The sequence below is a fragment of the Pholcus phalangioides genome, unplaced genomic scaffold (genome assembly GCF_987345545.1).
Source record: "Pholcus phalangioides strain wild (caught in Gottingen) unplaced genomic scaffold, Ppha-v1.0 ptg000011l_1, whole genome shotgun sequence".
Lineage (NCBI taxonomy): Eukaryota > Metazoa > Arthropoda > Arachnida > Araneae > Pholcidae > Pholcus > Pholcus phalangioides.
The window spans coordinates 14,045,143-14,066,369 of record NW_028301604.1 but is presented as its reverse complement, the minus strand read 5'-3'; the positions used below and the strand labels follow the sequence as shown (position 1 = coordinate 14,066,369).

Sequence of the window (21,227 nt, the reverse complement as noted above, 5' to 3'; positions counted from 1 at the left end):
TGCATTTCAGAAGTGAGTGGATCAAGATATTTGTATATATGATTAGTGGTGCAGCTGTCTATCTATCAAGTTATCAATGAGAGAATGATGAAATGTATTCTTGGAATGTAATGGGTCTGTATGTATGTCGAGAAAACAGACTAAAGGATAGAGTGATAATTCAAGATATACGGAAGACTGGATGTTGTGAAGATATTTATTATTTGAGATGTTAATTTTTTAAGGAAGGAAAAAACTCATCTCTGCCTCTACCGGGAGAGATGAGTTTTTTCCTTCCTTAAAAAATTAACATTTCAAATAATAAATATCTTCACAACATCCAGTCTTCCGTATATCTTGTATTAACAAGTGGAGAGCGACATTCATGTCATAGAGTGATAATTAACTGAACTAGCAATCATAGAGCCTAATTTGAATCTTACTGAGCACCTCTGGGAAGAATTAGATTGCATGTCACGTCACAAATACCCAATGCAGTACAGACCTCATTAAAGAAATTTATTGCCAACATGTTCCAAAACCTAGTGGAAAGACAGATGAGCTGGAAAGGATCAATGTACAAATGGGACCCTGACAACCCAGCAATGCTGAGCAATTTTTGAAGAAATTAGTAAACATAGAGGTTAGACTCTTCTTAGTAGAGGTTAGACAACTACTTGGAAGGAAGTTGCTAATTAGTGTAACCTTATGTGTATGGTTAAACGAAAAACAAGGAATTTCTTTCTACACTGTAATTTTTCCTTTCACTTCTCTGCTAGTGTAAATTCTAAAATGATGTAGGAATGTATATTCTCACAGATAATAATTAGTGATAATGATGGCATTGTGTGTGATACTGTAGGCTCTACTTTTGGCTACTTTTTCATTTTGGTGTATCCCCATTTCCCCTGAATATTGTCATTGCATTCAACCATCATTTAAGAGATATGACTCTCTGGGAAAACATGATGATGTCTGGATACTTTTGACCATATTGTATATAATCTAAAGTTATTATAGATGCAGTTATGTATCAAGTGGTATCCACATCTTCATAAGTTAATCTCAAAAAATTATGATAAGAATTCATAGTATAATGAGTAAATTATTAACTTTGCATACTTACCAAAATTTTGTAAGGATAACGTCATGGAATGTGTACCTTATTTTGAGATAATAAAACCAAAGAGTTCGTAGAGGATCATGTTAATTATTAAGACACTGAAAAAGATCAAAAGATAAACGGGTATGTGTCTTCTATTTGCTAGTGAATAGAAAAAAAATTACTGAGAATGAGCTTCCTGAAATGTTCTTTAAAAAACTAAAATGTCTCCTGCAAAGTATAAGTTTGGGGATGTGTCTTTATTTTTAGCAATGATACGATTAATGTTTGTTAAAATATAATAAAAAAGCTGCTTTGACTAGATTTCATTATATGAGCAATGTTTCTGCAAACAGAAAATTGATCAACTGATTATTTTATAGCACACAATAAATGTCCATATATTTTTCACATATCTTACTGCTTGAAGTGGCATCATATTTTTAAAGATAAGTTAGTTTTTGTTTTTTAAAGTTTGAACAATACCAATCAATCAAAATATATAATGTATGAAGTAAAAAATAGCTACCATATTATAATCCATCTACTTTCAACTTTGGTGATGAACCATTAAAAAAATATAGGTGATAAATTTAATCCTTTTGAAGTACACTGCTACTCCCAACACATACACAATTACAAATACATATAAACTAACCACCAGGATCAGTTGACTAGAATAAACCTGATGATTTTTATCCGGAGTTATTGTTTTAAAAGTCTAATGATATAACAATATCAAAATTAAAACAAAACAAAAAAAAATCTGACAGGTGACTAGAAATCAAAAATACGTAATTACATCTTGTGAAAATTGTAACACCAAGAAAGAATTAAAATAATCAAATCAAATTTTAATGTACATTATATATTTTGAACAGACTATCGGATTTCTTTTTCACACATGCGTTTCAGTTAGAAAGTTTTTAAATAAAGCTATAACAAGTAGCAATATAAAAAAAATCAATAAGAGTTATGCATGCAAGAATATCATCCCAGCCTTTGTAGCATAAGGCATGTTGCTTTCTTTATGTGATTTCCTCAGTTTTCATTCAATTATGAATCTAATATTGATATCATGCCGCTGTATTATTATGAAACCATATCATTTGATTTGACATCTTCCTCAAAATTCAGCTGCTATTTCTGTAGTTCATGCAAAATGCATGGCTAACAACAACACAAAGACAAAAATGCTTAAGAACTTATTCCATTTACCAATTTCTTAACTCTTGGGGACAGTCACGAAAGGGAGCATGCTTTCTTGTGCTGCCCAGTTTCCACGATAATCATACATACATCCAGTCATAGTGTAATAACTATTTATTTGAAAGTTGTTCAGAGGCTAAAGTATGAGCCTCTGTTCAAAGAATTTTGGCAACCAGCAATCATTACACAGCTTACTCACTATGCCACAATGCAAGAATATTTTGATTTGTGAAAAACAGGTATCGGGACCTTCAAAATTGTTTCCAGCCTTTGATGACACCAAAAACTTGAAAACTCATACAAAAATTAAGAACAGATAAAATTCCTGTTGAAGAAAATTGCTGCTATGACTTCTAAATGGTCAAAAATAAGGTTAAAAGTTACTGTTTTTCTTTCACAATATAAAAGCTACTTTTTAGTAACCCTTGTGACTTCCTTTTTTTAACCAGAATGGTGTCATCTAGCATGCTATTCCTGATTTGTCATACATGAAAACAAGTTTAAAGGGAAAAAAATAGAGAAGCAACAACCTCAATTGAACCTGACGAGATATTATAAAGTGTCCACTCATATCATATAGTCCAAAAACTAATTCCTTAACTTCCTAATCTTAGAGGAAATTTCCAATTATAAAAAGTGTTTTAAATGTTGTTAGACATCATCCTAGAAGTTGTTTAAGCAAAAAAAAATTATTTCTTAAAACTAAACCACCCTTGGAGGCCTATAGGTTATGGTTAGTAAAAATATTTTTGTGCACACACGAAAAAAAACATAATTTTAGATAAAAATAGACATTTATGAAACATTGAATTTTAGGCACATTCCTAGTCAGAAAATACATTCCAGCCAAGCTTAAAGGGATTGTATAAAAAATTCTATTAACCTATATGATTTTATTGAGATTTCATTCAATGACAGTTATAAAGTTTTATGGCACTACTGATAAATAAATTAAAATTATTTTTTTAAGAAATAATTTTGCCTATGATCCCCTAGATTGCTTCAGGAAGAAAAAAAAAAGCTTCAACTTTAACAAACCAGTTTTTTAGCCAGCCAACTTAAACTCTGCCAGTTTTTTGTTATAAAGAAGTATAGACTTCTTTTTGTTTGTTCAACATGTCAGTGAATGAAAAATATTTTACTGAATATGATTTTAAAACCAAAGGACAGTATAAAAGAAAATTAAATTTTGTAACTATTTGAAAATATATTTTTTTCACTCACATGGTTTGTAGAATGAGTGAGTGACAACATTTATTTTTTGCAATAGGAATTTAAGACTAATAGTCAATGAATCAGCTATTGAACAAATATAAGAGTGTATAGGCCTAAGATAACATTTTGTTAAATAATAGAAATTTTTGCCAACACAATTAAGAAGCAACAAATGAAATGTAAATGTTATTCGCCTTTATTATTGGTTTTTTTTTATTGCGTTAATATCAGGCAAATATTATTCCTCCTCTGAAAATTCTCATGCTTTATCATATTCTTGTTGTGAGCAAAATAACATTATAATCTAAGTAATCAAATATGACTGATGAAATTGATTGACATGCACATGACCTCTTCTTATAGCCTGTGCAGCAATTTTTTTTAGACAACATATATCAAATCAAAACTAGCACATATCACTATGATTTTTGATAAATTTTTTTGAGCTGATTAGATTGCAAATTCCATCTTACTATATCAATAGCAACTGGAATTTAATTTAAGGCACAGAATGAAAATTTACAATTACTTCTGAAGTGTATAAAATTCAAGTTACTATATACGCTCCATACAAGAAAAAAAAAGGTTTAATTTTACATTAATTCAGTGAGATATTTTTCTTCTGCTGGCAATCAATGCCATTGTTTCACTAATGTTACACTAATTAGATAATGAACATATTGTTATTATTACAGTTTTTTAGGATAAGAGACACACAACATTAAATGAAATTTTTCTGTCCCTAGGAAAAAACATATTTTTAATAAAATTATATCATACCATTAAATACATACATCCCATTAAATACTTTTTTTAAGGCACTCTGATTAAAAAGAAATTTTACAGCTATTTCCTGCTTTTAGATTTCCCAAACATTGACATCTGACCATCAAAATGTTACATCAGAGCATACTGCAGTTTCATAAAATAACAGAAGCACATTCAATGTAACATTATATTCTCAGTGATAATTTGGAATAAGGCTTGCAGCACAAGAACATGCATCTCACACACACCTTGCTAGACTTAATCTATTGAAACTCTGACATTATTATATTCTTTTGGAGTAAAATAGAAATAAATCGTGAATGGTGACAGGACTGGGGTTTCGTTCAGCCCAGGAAAAGACCATGGAAAAATCAATCCAGGAAAAACCTCATGAAAAATTCTTAATCCTTTTTCTACTCTTACCATAAGAGTTATTATATAGATCCAGTTTACCTACTCTTAGATGGTTCTATTGAACTGCAAAGTATATATTGGCTTTGATTTTGCATGCTGTGGTTTTTATATACATAAAAAGTACCAGAACTTTGACTTACTTCAGTCATGATACAAGAAGTTTATGAATAATCCATATTGCTTTGAGACATGATGAAGAGACAAAGTTATTGAGAAAGTTTATAGGTATTATTATGAAAATGAATATTCTTATTAGGATTTTGATCAATTTGCACTTCCTAACTGATGAAAAAAACATATTCTATTAATTTTGAACTATAAACAGCCACATAACGGTAGCTCTTCATGATGTGGCAATTTTCACAAATATTACAGTTAAAATAACCCAAGTATGTTTTCAAATATTCATTTGCTAATTTTTTCAAATAAAAAAAATATTTTGCTTACAGGACATCCTTTTATGATCATGAATAATGATGGCTATAAAAAATTACGTGATTTTATAATTATAAAATGCAGTGAAATTTTTTCAGTGCTAGTGCTATAGATATGTAAGGAACTTTGATGTTTTTGAGCCATAAAATTGTACATATATATGGAGATAGACTGATGAACTTTGGTCATCTCAAAAGCAGTATTTTTTAAAACTAAAATACTAAAAGAGAGAGAGTAGGAACTTATTTTAATGAAACTACAAAACTTTGAAAAAACTGGAATTTTATACTGTCAACAAGGAATTTTGTTTTAACATAAGATAATGTTTACTGATTATTGCTACCTCTGTCTGTTCTTCACCTCCATTTAATCATTATTGTTGCACTACAATCATTTTAGGCAATCAAGGGCTAATTAGACTAGTTCCAAAATTTTACAGTCAACACTGAACAGCTCTTTCTTTCATGCCTTTTACTGATAGGTGGTGTGCTAATAGTGTTTTATAGACATTTTATGGTAGCTACAGTGCTTGTGCTGTCACCTTGGCACCATCTCTCCACCACAAGAAACAGCATAACCTCTGGTCATTAAAGATCCTGAAAATGACTGAGCTGGTTTCAAACTCACAAAACTGCAGAATGCTTTTTGGTATATTAGAAAGATGTCTGACCAACCAGTAGGTTGTGTGCCTAATTCTTATCAAAACATATAATTAATAATGATTAAATTTATAGTTTTTAGAAGGTGCAATGGACTATTTGAAATGTGTGATCAATAATTCATAACTTTACCAGCAACCTTTTAAAAATGTTTCCAAAATTTACAAAAAAAAAAAAAAATCACAGAAATAAGTGTAGTCCAAGTTCGATATTTTATTGTGAAATCAAACAGGAAGAGTGAGTGAAAACCATGAAATAAGATTTACTATATTATGGTGATTATAATAACAATGTAAAGTAATATTATTACTTTGCATATACTCGTGTAATGCCAGATCATAATAGCGCATTAGTAGAACGGTTGCTCTTCACGCCGGGTGACAAGTAGATTTTGCCAGTTCAGACCAACTTGGTGAATATAAAAGAGGAACCACTATTATATACAACAAACATACTTCTTTTAGAGGGTATATGATCACAGCAGAAGTATGTGAAAGTGTATATATATCAATGGAGTCACAGTAACATGATCATTTGACAGAATCGCTTCATGCAAAAAGAGCACAAGTTAATTTTTCTGAAAAATCTACTTTTCAGCACTTTACATTTCAGAATAGACTTTTACATGTTTTATGCTAGAAGAGCAGCATTCTTTAAAGTCAAGTAAAAGTACCTAAGTAATACTTAGGAGTATGAAAACTGCCAGATTATGTCACTCTCAATAGAAATTAGTTTAATATATTTCTCACACAAGCTAAGATTCCACTAGTGCTCTCACCCTTACATTTGAAAATAAAAAATGTGAATGAAGATGATTTAGTGTTTGCATTAAGTCAAATTCACTTAGATAAAAAAACTATCAACTTGGTGTGTTTAAGGTAGTTGTAACTTTAGTCACTTGTAATGTTTAATGAAAAGGGTCATTATATCATTACCTAGACAGAATGATTCATAGATTGACCAGAAGTGACATGGCATAGTGCCAGTCTCTATTGTGCATATTATATGGAGTGCAAAGATGGTCACTGAATGGCAAAAAAGGAAAAAATTGAATTTGGCCAATGTAAAATGTAGAAGGAAACAGTATGATTTTTGCAGGTGTAATTGATAGGTATGAAAATGTAACGATCACTTCTTTTGGAAAAAACTGTTGCAGAATGTCAACATGTGTTTGTCAAAACATTTGCAGGGCTCCCACTCCAAAAATTAAGCAGCAGGAGAAAGTTAGAATGAAAAGTAGGACGTGGGGAAAGTACTCTTTTTTTATCTCTCCCCACTATATACATTGCATTATTTTTTGGAGTCTGTCAACTCTCTTCGACAATGCACAGCAAATTATGAAGGCATGTAAAATTTTAAGATTGACGTTCTTTTGAGACCACTTTCAAAGCACTGTGAAAAATGTGTAAATTACAAGATCCGATGTAAATAAGTCAAGGTTAACTGGTTTTACTGCATTGTTTTACTACTTTTTTTTAAAGGGATTTTTTTATATTTTACTGTTCAATGCCAGTGTCATCATTTTTGACAAATGAAGCACTTTCATTTCTAGCTCTTTACTGAGCAATACAAATATTGTTTATGCCTCTTCATGCAGAAGAAAATTGAATGCTATTGAGTAGCATCAGAATCACCAAGCCTAGAATGGGCCTATTTATCCATGTGCTTGGTTATGCAAACTGTTGTTTCACCTATACACACAAAATGTAGAACATAATTTTGAATGATGAATGCTAGTTACTGTACAAGACCATGAAGTAGTAAATACAAAATTATTTTTCCATCCAGACATAAGTTTATAATGGCTAGTCCACTTGTTGAATACTCAAACTAAGCAAAAGAAAAATTAATAAACTAAATGGTCCACATACACCCCCAAATAATCTGAAAAATGATACAATTTTTGTTTTAGCAGAAATAATTAATTTCAATCTACTACATTTGTATTATTTGGCAATATAGCTATGATTCCTTCTTCGATTAAAATCAATTACACAAATTTTGTTGATAGGATTTGCTAAAAAAGTATGAAAAATAGGACAAAACCTAAAAAGTAGGAAATTTTACGAAAAAGTAAGACGAGTGGGAGCCCTGCATTTGTAATGATAACATTCCATAAGGAACTGCATGGTATGAGCATATGGAACACAGTACATTAAAAAGGCCTTTATTCATTTCTGCTAAAAAAAGTAGTTAGATAACATGAAGTAAAAAAAATGCAAACACTGTCTGGGAAAATTTATCAAGCGGCACAGTTTTAAGAAATATTTCAAAGCCAATCTTCCTGTGTAACATTTCCAACATAGCAATCACCTAGCTAAAATTTTATTGACTGACTTAATGAGCATTTAGAAACAACAGCAAATCTGGCCTGCAAAATTGAATAATTTGAAACCAATTGAAATTTTGCGGAATACTTTGAGACCAACACCCCTCCCCCCCCCCGCATTCCAGATTAGGGGTGTGTGTAATTCTATGACACAAAATAGCAGCTGAAAAATGATATATTATACATCCAGAGGTTTGCTTGATCCATACTAAGTCAACTTGCAGCTGTTATCAAACTGATGAGAACATGGATGCATTTGTTTCTTCAGGTTTTGAGAAATTACATCATTAAGTTCATTCACATCTGACTTAATTTTTTGTCCAGGGAGTATATTTCACATTCTTTTTTGTTCTTTCTATTAAGGGGCAAGGGACGTTCAAATGAAAATTTCTTATTACTATATATTTCTTCTAAAATGCTTTAATAACATTTCAGAATCAACATAATAACAATTTCAGGTATCTTAGTTTAAAAAAAATGTGTTTTCAACAAGCTTGGTACTTTATTTAGACATCAAACTGGAAGTCAGTTTTTGTCCCCTGCATCTCAAGTTTCACTGAAAAGCATCAATTCTTTTTATTTTGCTCTGTAGGCATATATCAATGATATGTAGTATCAATTTTACTGTGTGATTTTATTTTCGTGATAATTTTAGGAAAAAAGTTGAAAATGATGAAAACTTAGCCACAAAAACAAGTTTATATTTTTTTATTCTTTAATGGTTTCTCATAATACAAAATGCATACTACAAATCATCGATATATGCCTAAAGAGCAAAATAAAAAAAATGATGCTTTTCAGTGAAATTTGAGATGCGGGGATAAAACAATCACCAAAAAATGACTGTTCCAGTTTGGTGCCTTTTGGTGTAAATAAGGCGCCAAGCTTGTAAGGTGTAAATAAGGCGCCAAGCTTGTAAGATGTTAATAAGTCGCCAAGCTTGTTGAAACACAAATTTTTTGAACACTAAGAGACCTTAAATTGTTATTATATTGATACTGGAATGTCATTAAAGTCTTTTTAGCAAGAAAAATACAGTAATAAGAAATTTTCATTTAAGCATCCCTTGTCCCCTTAAATGAACAATATGTTTTATCAGGTTATGCTCAAACTGATTTTTAATTGCTATTTAAATTTAAAAATGAACAAAATTCTTTAAACAAAAAAACTGATGCAAACAGGGCTGAACTAGTAAACACGAGTTGCACTACCCTGTGTTATTGCGATTTTGGTATTGTAACAAGAAATATATATACAATATGAATTAGACCATGTATTTTTTCAGATCAAAATAAAAACATTAAAATTTATCAATAACACCCAAAATGGCAAAACATTAAATATTTCCCCAAAAGACTGTAATTAAATAATAGACATTGTTTTTTTTTTGAAGAACATTAAACATTTTCTGCACAATGTAAACATACTTTATCTATACATCTTACCCAACTTTTTAAGGAGGAATGTGAAAAAAATATCAGTACACAAATACTGTTTTTATATTCATACTACAATGAAAAATCAATATCAATAAACTTAACAACAGATAAAATATTTTGTATCATTATGATTGCCAACATAGCACCACATACTTGAAGAGAAAATACACAACAACTATTTCCAAACAAATAAGCATATATATGAAAATTTTGTTATTGTGAGTGCATTATGTACAATATGAAATTGCTACACAAAAAAGACATAATTTTACCACAATAAAATCTCTGGTAGTCATGTAGTTTTCTAATACCACAAATTAGATTGAACGAAAAAAATAGGCACTACATAATTGCAGTTAAACATTAATATGAAACCCTTAAAAAACTTACAAAATACTAACTTAATTGTATAAATAAAAAAAAACAACTGGCTGTTCGTCAGATTTTAAATACAAATAACTACACACATAATGTATATGAAAAGAGAATAATATTCACTTTAAAGAATTGTTTTACAATATATGATTTCACACATACACAATTCATGTATACTAAAGTGTCAAAAAGACTGGCACAAATAATTTCACGGAAACATAATTGCCACGTCACCTATGCTAGGTTGACATGGTTATTGGTTGTCTTCACAAGTGCCTATAACAATGGTTCTCAACCCGTTACCACCTGAAGGTGCCTTGACACCGGCCAGGGGTTTCTTTGATACCTATGAATGATTAACACACTGCTAAGTAACAATAGTAAAAACTATGTTAAAGTTAATTGAATACTGTTTTAATAATAAATGCTAACATTTGAGAGTGTCTCTCTGCCTACAGCATGTGATAACCATCTGTGGAACCTTTTTGAGCTGTTTCTGCCATGGAAATGTCAACTTAGTTTGCGAGCAGTTCTGTGAATTCGAGAACAGCTTCCAACTGAATTCAGGTAAAGCTTATGAGATAAGGAAAAGTTTTGAATTTTCAACTATGGTCATTTCAAAGGTGTAACTAAAGTTCTAGAAAAACATCAAAATTTCAACAAATGTGTGTTCATTAAAAAAAAACTCTCTACAGGATACACACACGAGTCTACTGGCTAGGATCTTATCACTCAATAAGCTTGCAATGCTGCTCCAAATTATGTCAAATTCCAACACTGGAGTCTTAACAAACATCAATATAAAATGTTCCCTTGTTGAATATGCAAAACAGTCTTTACATGTCATCAAAGTTCAATGGCAACCATTGTTAGACGCATGATGATTAGAAATTAATAGTATTTTCCTACAAGTCATGTTTCAATTAAATCAAGCAAATGAAAGAACCCATGAGCAGAGAGAATTGTATCAAATCAATGGATTCTAAAAATGCAGGCTTAGTAATGGTATGGGGTGAATTCAATGTGACCTTTGCTAACCTAAAAACATCTGTGGCTGGTAAAGGCTATGTTAACGTCATTTGGTACAAATTAAACTCATTAATGTCCTACACTCATTAATGAATATCCTGTATTCATTCTTTGGGATTTCACTTCGGTCAAAGAAACAATGTGCCACTATAAAGGTCTTATGTCCCCAATCATATATATAGCTTGAGAAACACACTTCTGAGTTTTAAGGTCATGAGGTCATGGCTTAGTAACTGAATTTAATAGACTTCAATGCATGGACATTAAGACATCCAATAACACTCTAAGTAACAGAAAAATATCCAAAACTTCAGAATACAATAGAGGTATGAATGAAACCACACAATTCATGAAGAAAACCATATAAAATACTTCTGTAAGCTCATGCAGTTCATGCCCTGTTGTACTTCTGCAGTTTTGTATATTTGTGGGGAAGGGCGAGAGGTTTCTAAGTATTAGGCTAGTGTGCCAGTATTTCTGTGTACTATACTTGAAAGCAAAACATAGTAGACAGTAAATTATTGAATTTTAGTAAAGCAAAAATTTTTCGTCTAGCGTTTCATTAATACATAACAATCAAAAGAAAGTTCACCTTTTGTAATACGTATATGGCCCGATAATTTTAAAAGTAATAATTGATGATAGGATCCTTCAAGTTGTAATAGTTTTCAGCATTGGATTACATTGTTTTATCTAATTTCTTAGGTATCAGAACTCTCACACACTCGTTCAAGTTTTTAATAATGAAATTAAACATTGCTTAGATTGCTACATTCTTGGGGACTACATTTTTGAAATCTCAGACAAAATTATTAATTTTTCTTACATCAATAATGCCGAGTTAAAAAAAAATATACACATTTTTCAGATAAATACACAATGACTGACAGGCACATTATTTTGAGAGAAAAAAGTGGTGCTATGTTGGGGACTAGCCATCACAGATATTTTTCAACATAAAATCTAGTAACCAATCAAACGTCACCTTGTACTCAACCTAATTGTCACTATTTCCATAGATGGTAGTTGTATACGAGCATTCCTGGAAAATTTTTTACCAGTGTACATAAGTGACAAGGATGCTTCTTCAACTGATGATCCAAATAGTTTTGGAAACAAAGTATCAATAGAAACCTGAAATAGGCATTAAAATATTAAGGTAAAGTAAACAACACTTTTGAAAAAAAAATATATAATGAAACCTCCATAGATATTGGAGGTGTTGCCACAAGAGAGGTATACCTTCATTTAGAAGACACCAACAAATAAGGCAAATACACAAAAATAATGGGTATCAAAAAAATCACTTAATACACGATAAATTGAGGACTCTTTATTTTCGTGTATTTGCCTTATTCGTTGGTGTCTTCTTAATATTCTTGGGAAAAGTTGATCAACTCTTCTAGGTATACCTTTGTTTGGTGTGGCCAACTTTCATTAATTTTTTCCGACAACAATCAATATAGACTTAATACGTTTTACTCATCTCCATTCCGAGATGACTTCTGTGGGTGGTTGGCTGCCATTTTTTTTTCCCACATAAGCATTTAGAAAAAAAAATCATTTCCCATATCTGATCTGTAATCTGTATTTTTTCAGAGAGAAGTGACTCAAAGTTTCTATCACTGGTGGAACAGCTGAAGAAGTAAGAGATTTCAATGATAACCAAAATGAAGAATGTAAGACAGTTTCGTACAAGAAACTTTGCAGAAATTTTTTTTGCACAAGTTCCTTCTGCAAATGTTTTAATGCATAGGAATGGTCGATAAACTGAAAAGTCTATTCTGAAAATTGATGGCTTTAACTTTTTTCTTCGTATTCATTTAGTAGGGAAATTCAGCTAAAAAAAATTACACAAGAAACTTCAAAACAATAAGCAACCAAAAAAAATCATGATTTCCTGAGATGAAATTTATTGTGCATACATTAATTATTAAAATTTTAAAATTAGATTGTACAAAAAAAAATCCCTATCATTATTGGTGGCTTATTAAAAAAAAAGGTTGTTTGAGCTTGAAATGCCCCGTTAAAATTTTTATCTTTTTCTTCAGTCTACCATACAGGGGAAGTTTTAGGCTGTGTGACACATGCGGTCATAACTGGCAACACTACAAGAGGGGTGCCAAATCAAAATAAGGAAAAAATTATAAATGCAGAAAAATTCCAAAAAAAAAAAACTGTTTTGTCTAAAATTCAGACTGAATGTATTGGGGATGAATTAATTTTTTCAGCGAAAACTAACTTTTGATGCATAAGCATGACATACAAATCTGGGAGTTTTCTAGGTCATTTTACTGGTTCCAGCTTATACACCAGAGGGTCACCAAGAAGATGACTTGCACTGGTGAAAATTTTCTCGAGTCACCCCTGCTACCTTCAAAAGGAGATCATACGCAAGAACAGCCACATTTCCACAGAACCCCAAGTGGCCTCTCTAATGTATTCTTATTGTGTGGAAATTGATCAGTCAACAATATATAAAATTTAAAACATCACAATAGCCAAACATGCCTTTTTCCTCACAGAGATATTTAAAATCATAAATATGCTTAAAAACTCACTGTTCCATTTTTCAAGGAGCAGTTAACATCCCATACTTTGAATCTGCAGTCAAAACCAAGTCTATGAAGAAATAAGGATGTGCTATTTGATGGAATACTTGTAGAGCTTCCCACAGAAAATGATGAGACTAGTGTTCGAAGATTCAAGAGATGTATATCACATGGAAGTTCTGTACCAACAGGTGAGTGCTTTTGCTGGAAAGGTGTAGGCAATTTACTAACTTCAACATCAACTTGAGGGTCCATGTAAACTAAAGTGAATAATGGATGTAGCAGTGACAGCGAAGCATGATGAGAAAGAAGTGATGGATAATTTGATGTATAGCCCTCCTGTGTAAAGAAAATTATATGAAGTAAACAAAAATCAATTTTTTTTGCTCATGTGGAAATTAAATTTTGATTTTTAAACTTAAATCAAATACTCATAAAATTGATTATACAGAGTAATTTGCTATCACATGTATAAACTTCTGGAAGGAGTAGGTGAAATCAAAGATGAATTGGAACCACATAGCAATGCAGAATCGAAAATGTATTCATCACAAGATTGTGTACAGAAAACACAAGAAAAGAAAAAATGAAAAAACAAAACATAAGTCAAGAAAGTTATTTTATTCACCAAAATGTAACAACGCAATATTAAGAGGTCACAAGCGGTGTTTGAAGTATCTGCAACCAGCTGCAACACACAAGCCTGACAAATTTAAAAACACCTCGGCAGTGCATGCACTCACAGACATTTTGAAATACACCAGGTGTCTCTCAGACGGCCACAGCAGCTATAGAGATGTGTGCAACAAGATCTCCCGCAATGTCCATAGATATCCTGTATAACAGACTCAGGGCTCCCACTCAAAAAATTGGAAAAGTAGGAAAAAGCAGGACTAAAAACTAGAACGGGGAGAGTAACCCCTCAGACAGCATAATAAAAAAATCCCTAAATTTTTTTTTATTTAAAAAAAAAAAAAAAATTTTTAATTATTTTTTCCCCTTCATAGCACTATTTCAGTATCCTATAAGACTAACTTAAGCCAAAGCAGAATGAAAGAAAACACTTTGTTATGAAAATAATTATTATTAATTTGGCCAAAAATTAATAATTTTTAGCCACAGCAGTGTACTAGCAACCACAGATAAATCTTTTGTCTCTCCTCACAATATATATTCTTTTTTTGAAGTCTTCCAAAGTGCAGTCTATCAACTCTCTTAAACAATGCACAAATGCACAGAAAATTATGAAAACATGTAAGTTCTTTAAGAATGATGCTCCTTCGAGACCAATTTCAAAAGCACAGTGCAAAATGTGTAAATTACGAGATCCGATGTGAATAAGTCAAGGTGAACCGGATGGTTTTACCAAATTTTGTCCATCCTTTTTAAAGGGATTTGTTTGCATTTGTTTACTGTTCAATACCATTGTATTCTTTTTGACAAATGAAGCACTTTCATTTCTCACACTTTGCTTAGCATTGTAAATATTGTTTATGCCTCTGCATGCCCTAAAAATACAGAAAACAATTGAATGTTACAAACCTAGAATAGGCCTATGTATCCAACTTCTTTGTAACACAAAGTGTGCACCATAATTTTGAATATGATGAATGTTAGTTACTGTCCAGGACCACGAAGTAGTAAATACAAAATTATTTTTTTCATCCAGACAGAAGTTTTTAATGACTACTCTACTTGTTTAACTCTCAAATTAACCAAATTAAAAATTAATAAACCAAAAATAGTCCACATACATCCCCCAAACACAAATAACCTTAAAAACGATACAATTTCTGCTTTGGCAGAATCATTAATTGCAATCCACGACATTTGTAATATTTGGCAATATATCAATGATTCCCTGCTCAATTAAAATCAATTACCTGAATTTTATTGATAGGATTTGGTAAAAAACTAGGAAAAATAGGCCAAAAACTAGAAAGTAGGACATTTTACCAAAACGTAGGAAAGTAGGACGAGTGGGAGCCCTGCAGACTTTATAAGTGATTGCAGAAAAAATATCCAAGGAGGAAACATTCGGCAACTGTGCTGGCCAATCTACTGTTGCCCATACGTTTTACCAGTTCCCTAACAATGCCCTCTATCATGTGACTAATGAATTTCTGAGCCTGCATAGCTTTGTTGTTCTGATTCATCTTTGAATCACCTACTCCTCCCTAAAGATTGTACACACAGAAGCAAATCACCCTGTAAATATAATTTGATTATCTCTATAAATATATATATAAATATAAATCATTACTTTTACAAAAAAATTCAAACAATGGTATTGCATTGAATTTGAGAGTGTGGCTACTATTAGAGTGCATAAAAACACCTTGTACACATTCCTCTTCAGAATTTCTAATGAACTGGAATGCAGAAAATATCACCTGTTATTTCTATAGATCTGAAAGTGCAGTATTTATTGGCAATTTAATTACTGGAAAATTTATAGTTAATATAACCCTCTATGGTCTCGTATATATGAATATACATGGCAAATACATGGTCAAATAGTGAACTCATTATGTCTATTTTTTTGTTTTGGTATTTTAGAATCTTCCAGTGTCATTTCAGCTGAAAATACACAGCTATATGAATATAATACTTTTTTTTTAATCTAGAAAGAGTTGATTCCTTGTTGGTGTGATTTTTTGAGCTGCTGAAATATCACCTGTTCAGAGATTTATAAAACTTATCAAAACTAGGGGGTTGAAAATAAAAAAAAATAATAAAAAAAATTCAAGGTAAAAACTATTCAACTTCGCTAAGCACAATGTTATTGGTTTACAAATAATGCATTAAAATTAAGGCAAACTGCACATTTTCATTGCAATCAACCATTTCAGTTAATTAAAAATTCCACTCAAATTAGTTAAATTGCTGAGCTGATGTATTGTTTCAATTAAAAATATGCTAAAAGCACCCATTTACATCCGTATTTTCTAAAAATTTTTTTCACTACATTTTTATGGGGGTGAACCATAAAGAGGGTTAAGACTGTCTACATCACACACATTGTAAAACATGCTTTAATTTTCAAATAAAAATGGAAATTGTTATGATGGTAACAATATAAACATGGAAAAAAAAAATGAAGATAGAATGCTAGATCCTCTAGACCAGGGATGCACAACTTTTTGGTTCATGGGGCATAATGTGGCAAACCAAGAGGTTTCAACCAGCCAAGACAGATGTTCCTAAAAAAGCATGAATCCACACAATACAACAAGCACACCAGTTAGTGTTGTACTAACTGGTGCGCAAGAGGTAGCCATGTTGCATATCTGGCCTGCACACTGAAGGAGATGTATGTTTATCAGAGCAAGAGATTTAGAAAACTCAACTGTTAATATTTTGGAGAAACGCTCTAAAAGAACCCTCAGATGGATAGGTGTTCTTTTATTGTCTGTGACACCTTGTTGCAAACCCCTATTGTCATCCTGATTGAGTCGTCTGTCTAAAAATATGTCCAGTATACCTTCAAATAGATAAAAAAAATATTTATCAAATCAAAAAATTTGAAAAAACTATCACAAATGTTGTGAACATAGAGACAGACCTACACATACTGAAAATAATATACACAGAACTTTTATCATTAATAATCACAATCCAGGAATTCAAATATCAGAAGCATAACAAAGAAAACTATCTTACTTAACTTATAAAAGCAATTTAAGCCCCGTTTTTTCCTTACAGGGAAAAAAAGGAGACAGATCCGTCAAAAGAGGCCCATCTTTCTTGTGGAATAATGGTGAGTGACTCTGACCTCCTCTCCTATAATCCTTTGTGGCGCAAAAACTACTGTTAGCTCCTTTGTCAGCCATCTTGTGCCAACCACTTCCGTTTAACCCACGTGACCAGTGACGACTTCCGAAAAGATGGGGATACCAGAATAAACTAAGCGGGTCATAGCAAAAAGCCCTGTTAATGGTAACTTCCCAGGAAATTTTATTTCCCATGTAAACGGGGCTTTAATCTAATCTTATAATTAAACCAAACTACAGCCAATCTTAGATGAAATTTGCTGTTTCATTTTTTTGCAAGTGTTTATCAACTGTATCTTGCACAGTGGACATACAATACTAAACAGTCAATGCTTGTTATAACGGCCCTGATCTTTCCAGGGAAAGCAGACAAAATATTGGAGGGGCCATTATCGAAAGTTTGACACAAAAGTTAGCTTCTTAAACCTTTAATGATCAGGGACAAGATATCTCGGCTCAACACATATGGAATAAATTGATTCTATAGCTCTGTTTTCTTTACTACTTTTCCCATGAAGCTTTATTATAACACAAAGAATGAATGTTTTTTTACCTTATCTTTTGCTACTCCTTTCAGTAATCCTCTGCGCATACAGTGTATCTTTCTACAGAATATATATTAGCAGAGAAAAAGAATATATAGGGAAGGTGAAGGATGGGGTTGATCAAGAAAGAAATCTACTGTATACATTTTCCCCTTCTATTTCTAACATGTGACCAAGGAAACCAGTTTTTGAGATTTATCACTGACACTTCAAACACAGATTGTCCAAATTTGTTGCCAAAAGCCTGTATGTGAAGAGGTTAAGAAAATTCCATCTTTAAGAAAAATAAAAAAATACATTATTCATTTTGTTATAATGTAAATCAGAGAATACCAAACTTTTCATTCTATCACCCCTTCTTCAACATTTTTTTTTCATATCAAACCTCCCCCAACTCAACCAATCCATAGGACCCTTTGTTATACCTATAGCTGCTACTGCTTTCCTAGACCATTCCATAGACTTCCCAGAGACAATATTACCCAGTTTCGACCCACTGATATAAACAGTCACAACGAAATTTTTTTTTTAATAACGTGATCCTCACGTATTCCCAAGGGATCAAATGTATCAAATTGTTGGCTCGTAGGTTGGGTATATTAAATTTATTTACAGGAAAGAAATAGAAATTTGCATCATTGAGGTAAATCGTGTCTACAAAGCAACACACCAAACGGATGACATTGCAACTACTTCTTAGTTCAAACAACTCTCGAACTCTACTCGCTACAAGAGCGGATCTCTAGTGCTACCTACATTTATGTAGGCGTCTGCCTTGAACGGCTCTCCCTCGGGTTTTGTGATACCATCTCGGTATGAAACCAGGAACAATTTGGTGCATAATACAATTATGAAAATACTATGCATAAACAATAATCAAATATCTGACAAACACATTTCAATAATAGAATGCAATAAACCGATAGGAAGATTCACACGTATTCACACAAAATAAAACAAAACAAAAAGAAAATTTTGTTCATTCTTCACGAGAATGATGATTCATAGACTGGTTAATCTATGACTTTTTCGGAGGACATCCTCTCTGATGCATAGGCATCACTAGTGTCTCTGCAATGTTGATGCAAGGTCGAAATGCTGATGTATGATAGACTCCAAACGGTACTTCAGGTTGGGATAGATTAGCCACCTCATATGTACATGGGGATCTTTTGACTTTTGGAGCTTCGGTAATGAGCATCTATTGCTTTTATCTTTTTCTTTCATCTTGCAGAACTCTACGTGCTTCCAGAAGATGAATTCATCCTTGAAGGTCATCTCACAGTACTGACAGATGATCAACCAGATGCGAATCGGCTGCCACAACTCTGGTAATGACAGTGACAAAGTTTTTTCCTCGGCATAAGCCTCGTTCGTGTGGGTCATGATGTGCTTTATCATCTGCAATTTCCAATGACATGTGGACTGCCAGATTCCGCAAGCGTAGGCAGCCTGCGAGCAACTGGCGGACATGACCATGCTGCTGCTTGAAGATTGTGAATTTGTGGATATGGAATGGCTCCTTGAGTGTTGTTCATCAACGTGTCTCTGAAGCTGACTCTTCTGGGCAAACACGACTTTGCAGATGTGGCATCTGAATGAGTTTCTGGCATCGAGTGGAGGATTCCTTTCCTACTGACTGGTGTCGAGTGTTTAAGCATGTGACTCACCTGATGCTGCTTATCTGAGACCATCTTGTTGCAGACGTTGCATTCAAAGAACATTTTCCCATCTTCATTTTACTTGAAAGACTCCTGGTCAACCGTGGCAAAGTACCTCGTCTGAGTTCCGAGACTTCCTTTGATCTGTGCGTCTTCATGTAGTCAACAAAGGTGAGCATCATTGACAAGAGGGTGTAATGCTCATCGCAATCAAAGTTCTGGACGAACTCTTTTGATGACCGCCTGCCACTTTTCCTCTTTGCAGCATTGGCACGTCTCTCTTCATCGGTGCTCTAGTCGAAGAGATTCATCCGCGAGCTGCACATGACCCTTCAAGACTTCCTGTCCTTCGCAAGATTTGGTGCAAACTTGTTCTGGAGTAAGTCCATGTTCAACAGAGGTTTAGGGCTGGACTCTTGTTTCTTTGCATCATCTTTCTTGGGTATACCTGCCCTTTCCATCATGGTCTTTTTGCGTCCCCTTACTCTTTGGTTTCGGACATCCGTGAGTCCTGCTAGGACAAACTTGTGACCCTTCTTGGTTTTTGATGGAGACATTCAATATGGAGACATAGTTGTGTGTGAACTATTACCAGTATTGATATGATGTTGAACGAATGAAGTAGGCTTTCCTTTTGGTTTGAAAACATCCCGATGTTTGCTTAGCAGGGTGATAAGTTGACACTATTGTTCGTGAGGCAGATCTCTTCTCTTATCAGCACGAAATTGATATGAATACATGAGGTCCACTGGCTTCGATACTAAGCTCAACTAAATGAACCGAGCACGACCAGGCTCTGTTGCACCAGCGATATAAGCTCTGTACCCCAGAGGGAGCAGTCGTGCTGGAAAGACTCCAGCTGGTAGTCTGGCCAGGTAGGAGAAAAATAAGAAGAAAAAGAGAGAGAAAAAAATCATAAAAAAGAGAATAAAATGATAATTATAAGAAAAAGAAATAAATGATAGAAAGAAAATTATAATAAAAAAAACCAAATAATAATAAAATAATAAGTATAAATAAAACTAATAAGAAAATATTAATGTTGGGCAAGCTGTGAGCTCTTGGACTTTTTTTCTCATGCAACTAGTGGGCTTTTAGTCTTTTTTCCCTTTTCACCATTGTGGCATAAACTCATCATGGGCTCTCTGCCTCTTTTGATGTTCATACCATGTGGGCACCATGCCTCTTTTCCCCACTAACTCAGAGACAACTGAGAAAACTTGGTTTTCTTGTTTGAAAACATGGTTATTTGCACAAAAGAACATTTAAAACATGTAAATATTTAAATCTATGTGTGTGTGGGTGGAAATATAATGCAAATTGTGACTGACATAAATGATTATGAACTGACACATATGTACTGATATTGTACTGATACATAATAATAGAGCTTGGAGAACACTCAAAACAGGCAGGTATTAAAAACGTCAAAAACTTACTGTCAATGATGTCAAATAGTTTTTGTTAACCTGATAGATGTTAAATAACAAAACACTTACTTTTATGTAGATTCAAGGGTTTTATATTGGGAATTATAATTACTGAGGAAAAATACATATTTTGATATTTTCAATTTTCTGATCTGCCTGAAATTTTATTCCATATAAAAATTCTCACGCAGCCTGTGTTAATACACTAATTAAACTCATCAATTTTCCCGTAAAAATTTCTTAGCTCAGTGTGTATAAATTCACAGAGTTTTAAAGAGTATTTTCAACCAAAGCAGAGCTGATGGGACTTGAT

The 21,227-nt window shown here is 32.6% G+C and overlaps 1 protein-coding gene across 3 annotated transcripts in view; it reads right to left on the bottom strand.

Moving 5' to 3' along the window:
* Nucleotides 1-264: 264 nt before the first annotated feature.
* The window catches only part of LOC149080091 (alpha-mannosidase 2x-like), a 141,821-nt gene continuing 120,858 nt past the window's right edge, over nucleotides 265-21,227 (bottom strand). Inside the window, exons 20-23 of one of the 3 annotated variants that reach the window (XM_089239075.1) lie at nucleotides 16,856-16,989; nucleotides 13,515-13,844; nucleotides 11,939-12,087; nucleotides 265-1,200 (exon numbers count right to left, since the gene is read on the bottom strand). In XM_089239075.1, the coding sequence (XP_089095201.1) occupies nucleotides 1,143-1,200; nucleotides 11,939-12,087; nucleotides 13,515-13,844; nucleotides 16,856-16,989 (671 nt within the window). In that variant the 3' untranslated portion in view covers nucleotides 265-1,142. The other 2 variants (XM_089239076.1, XM_089239077.1) reach the window with 2 other exon arrangements.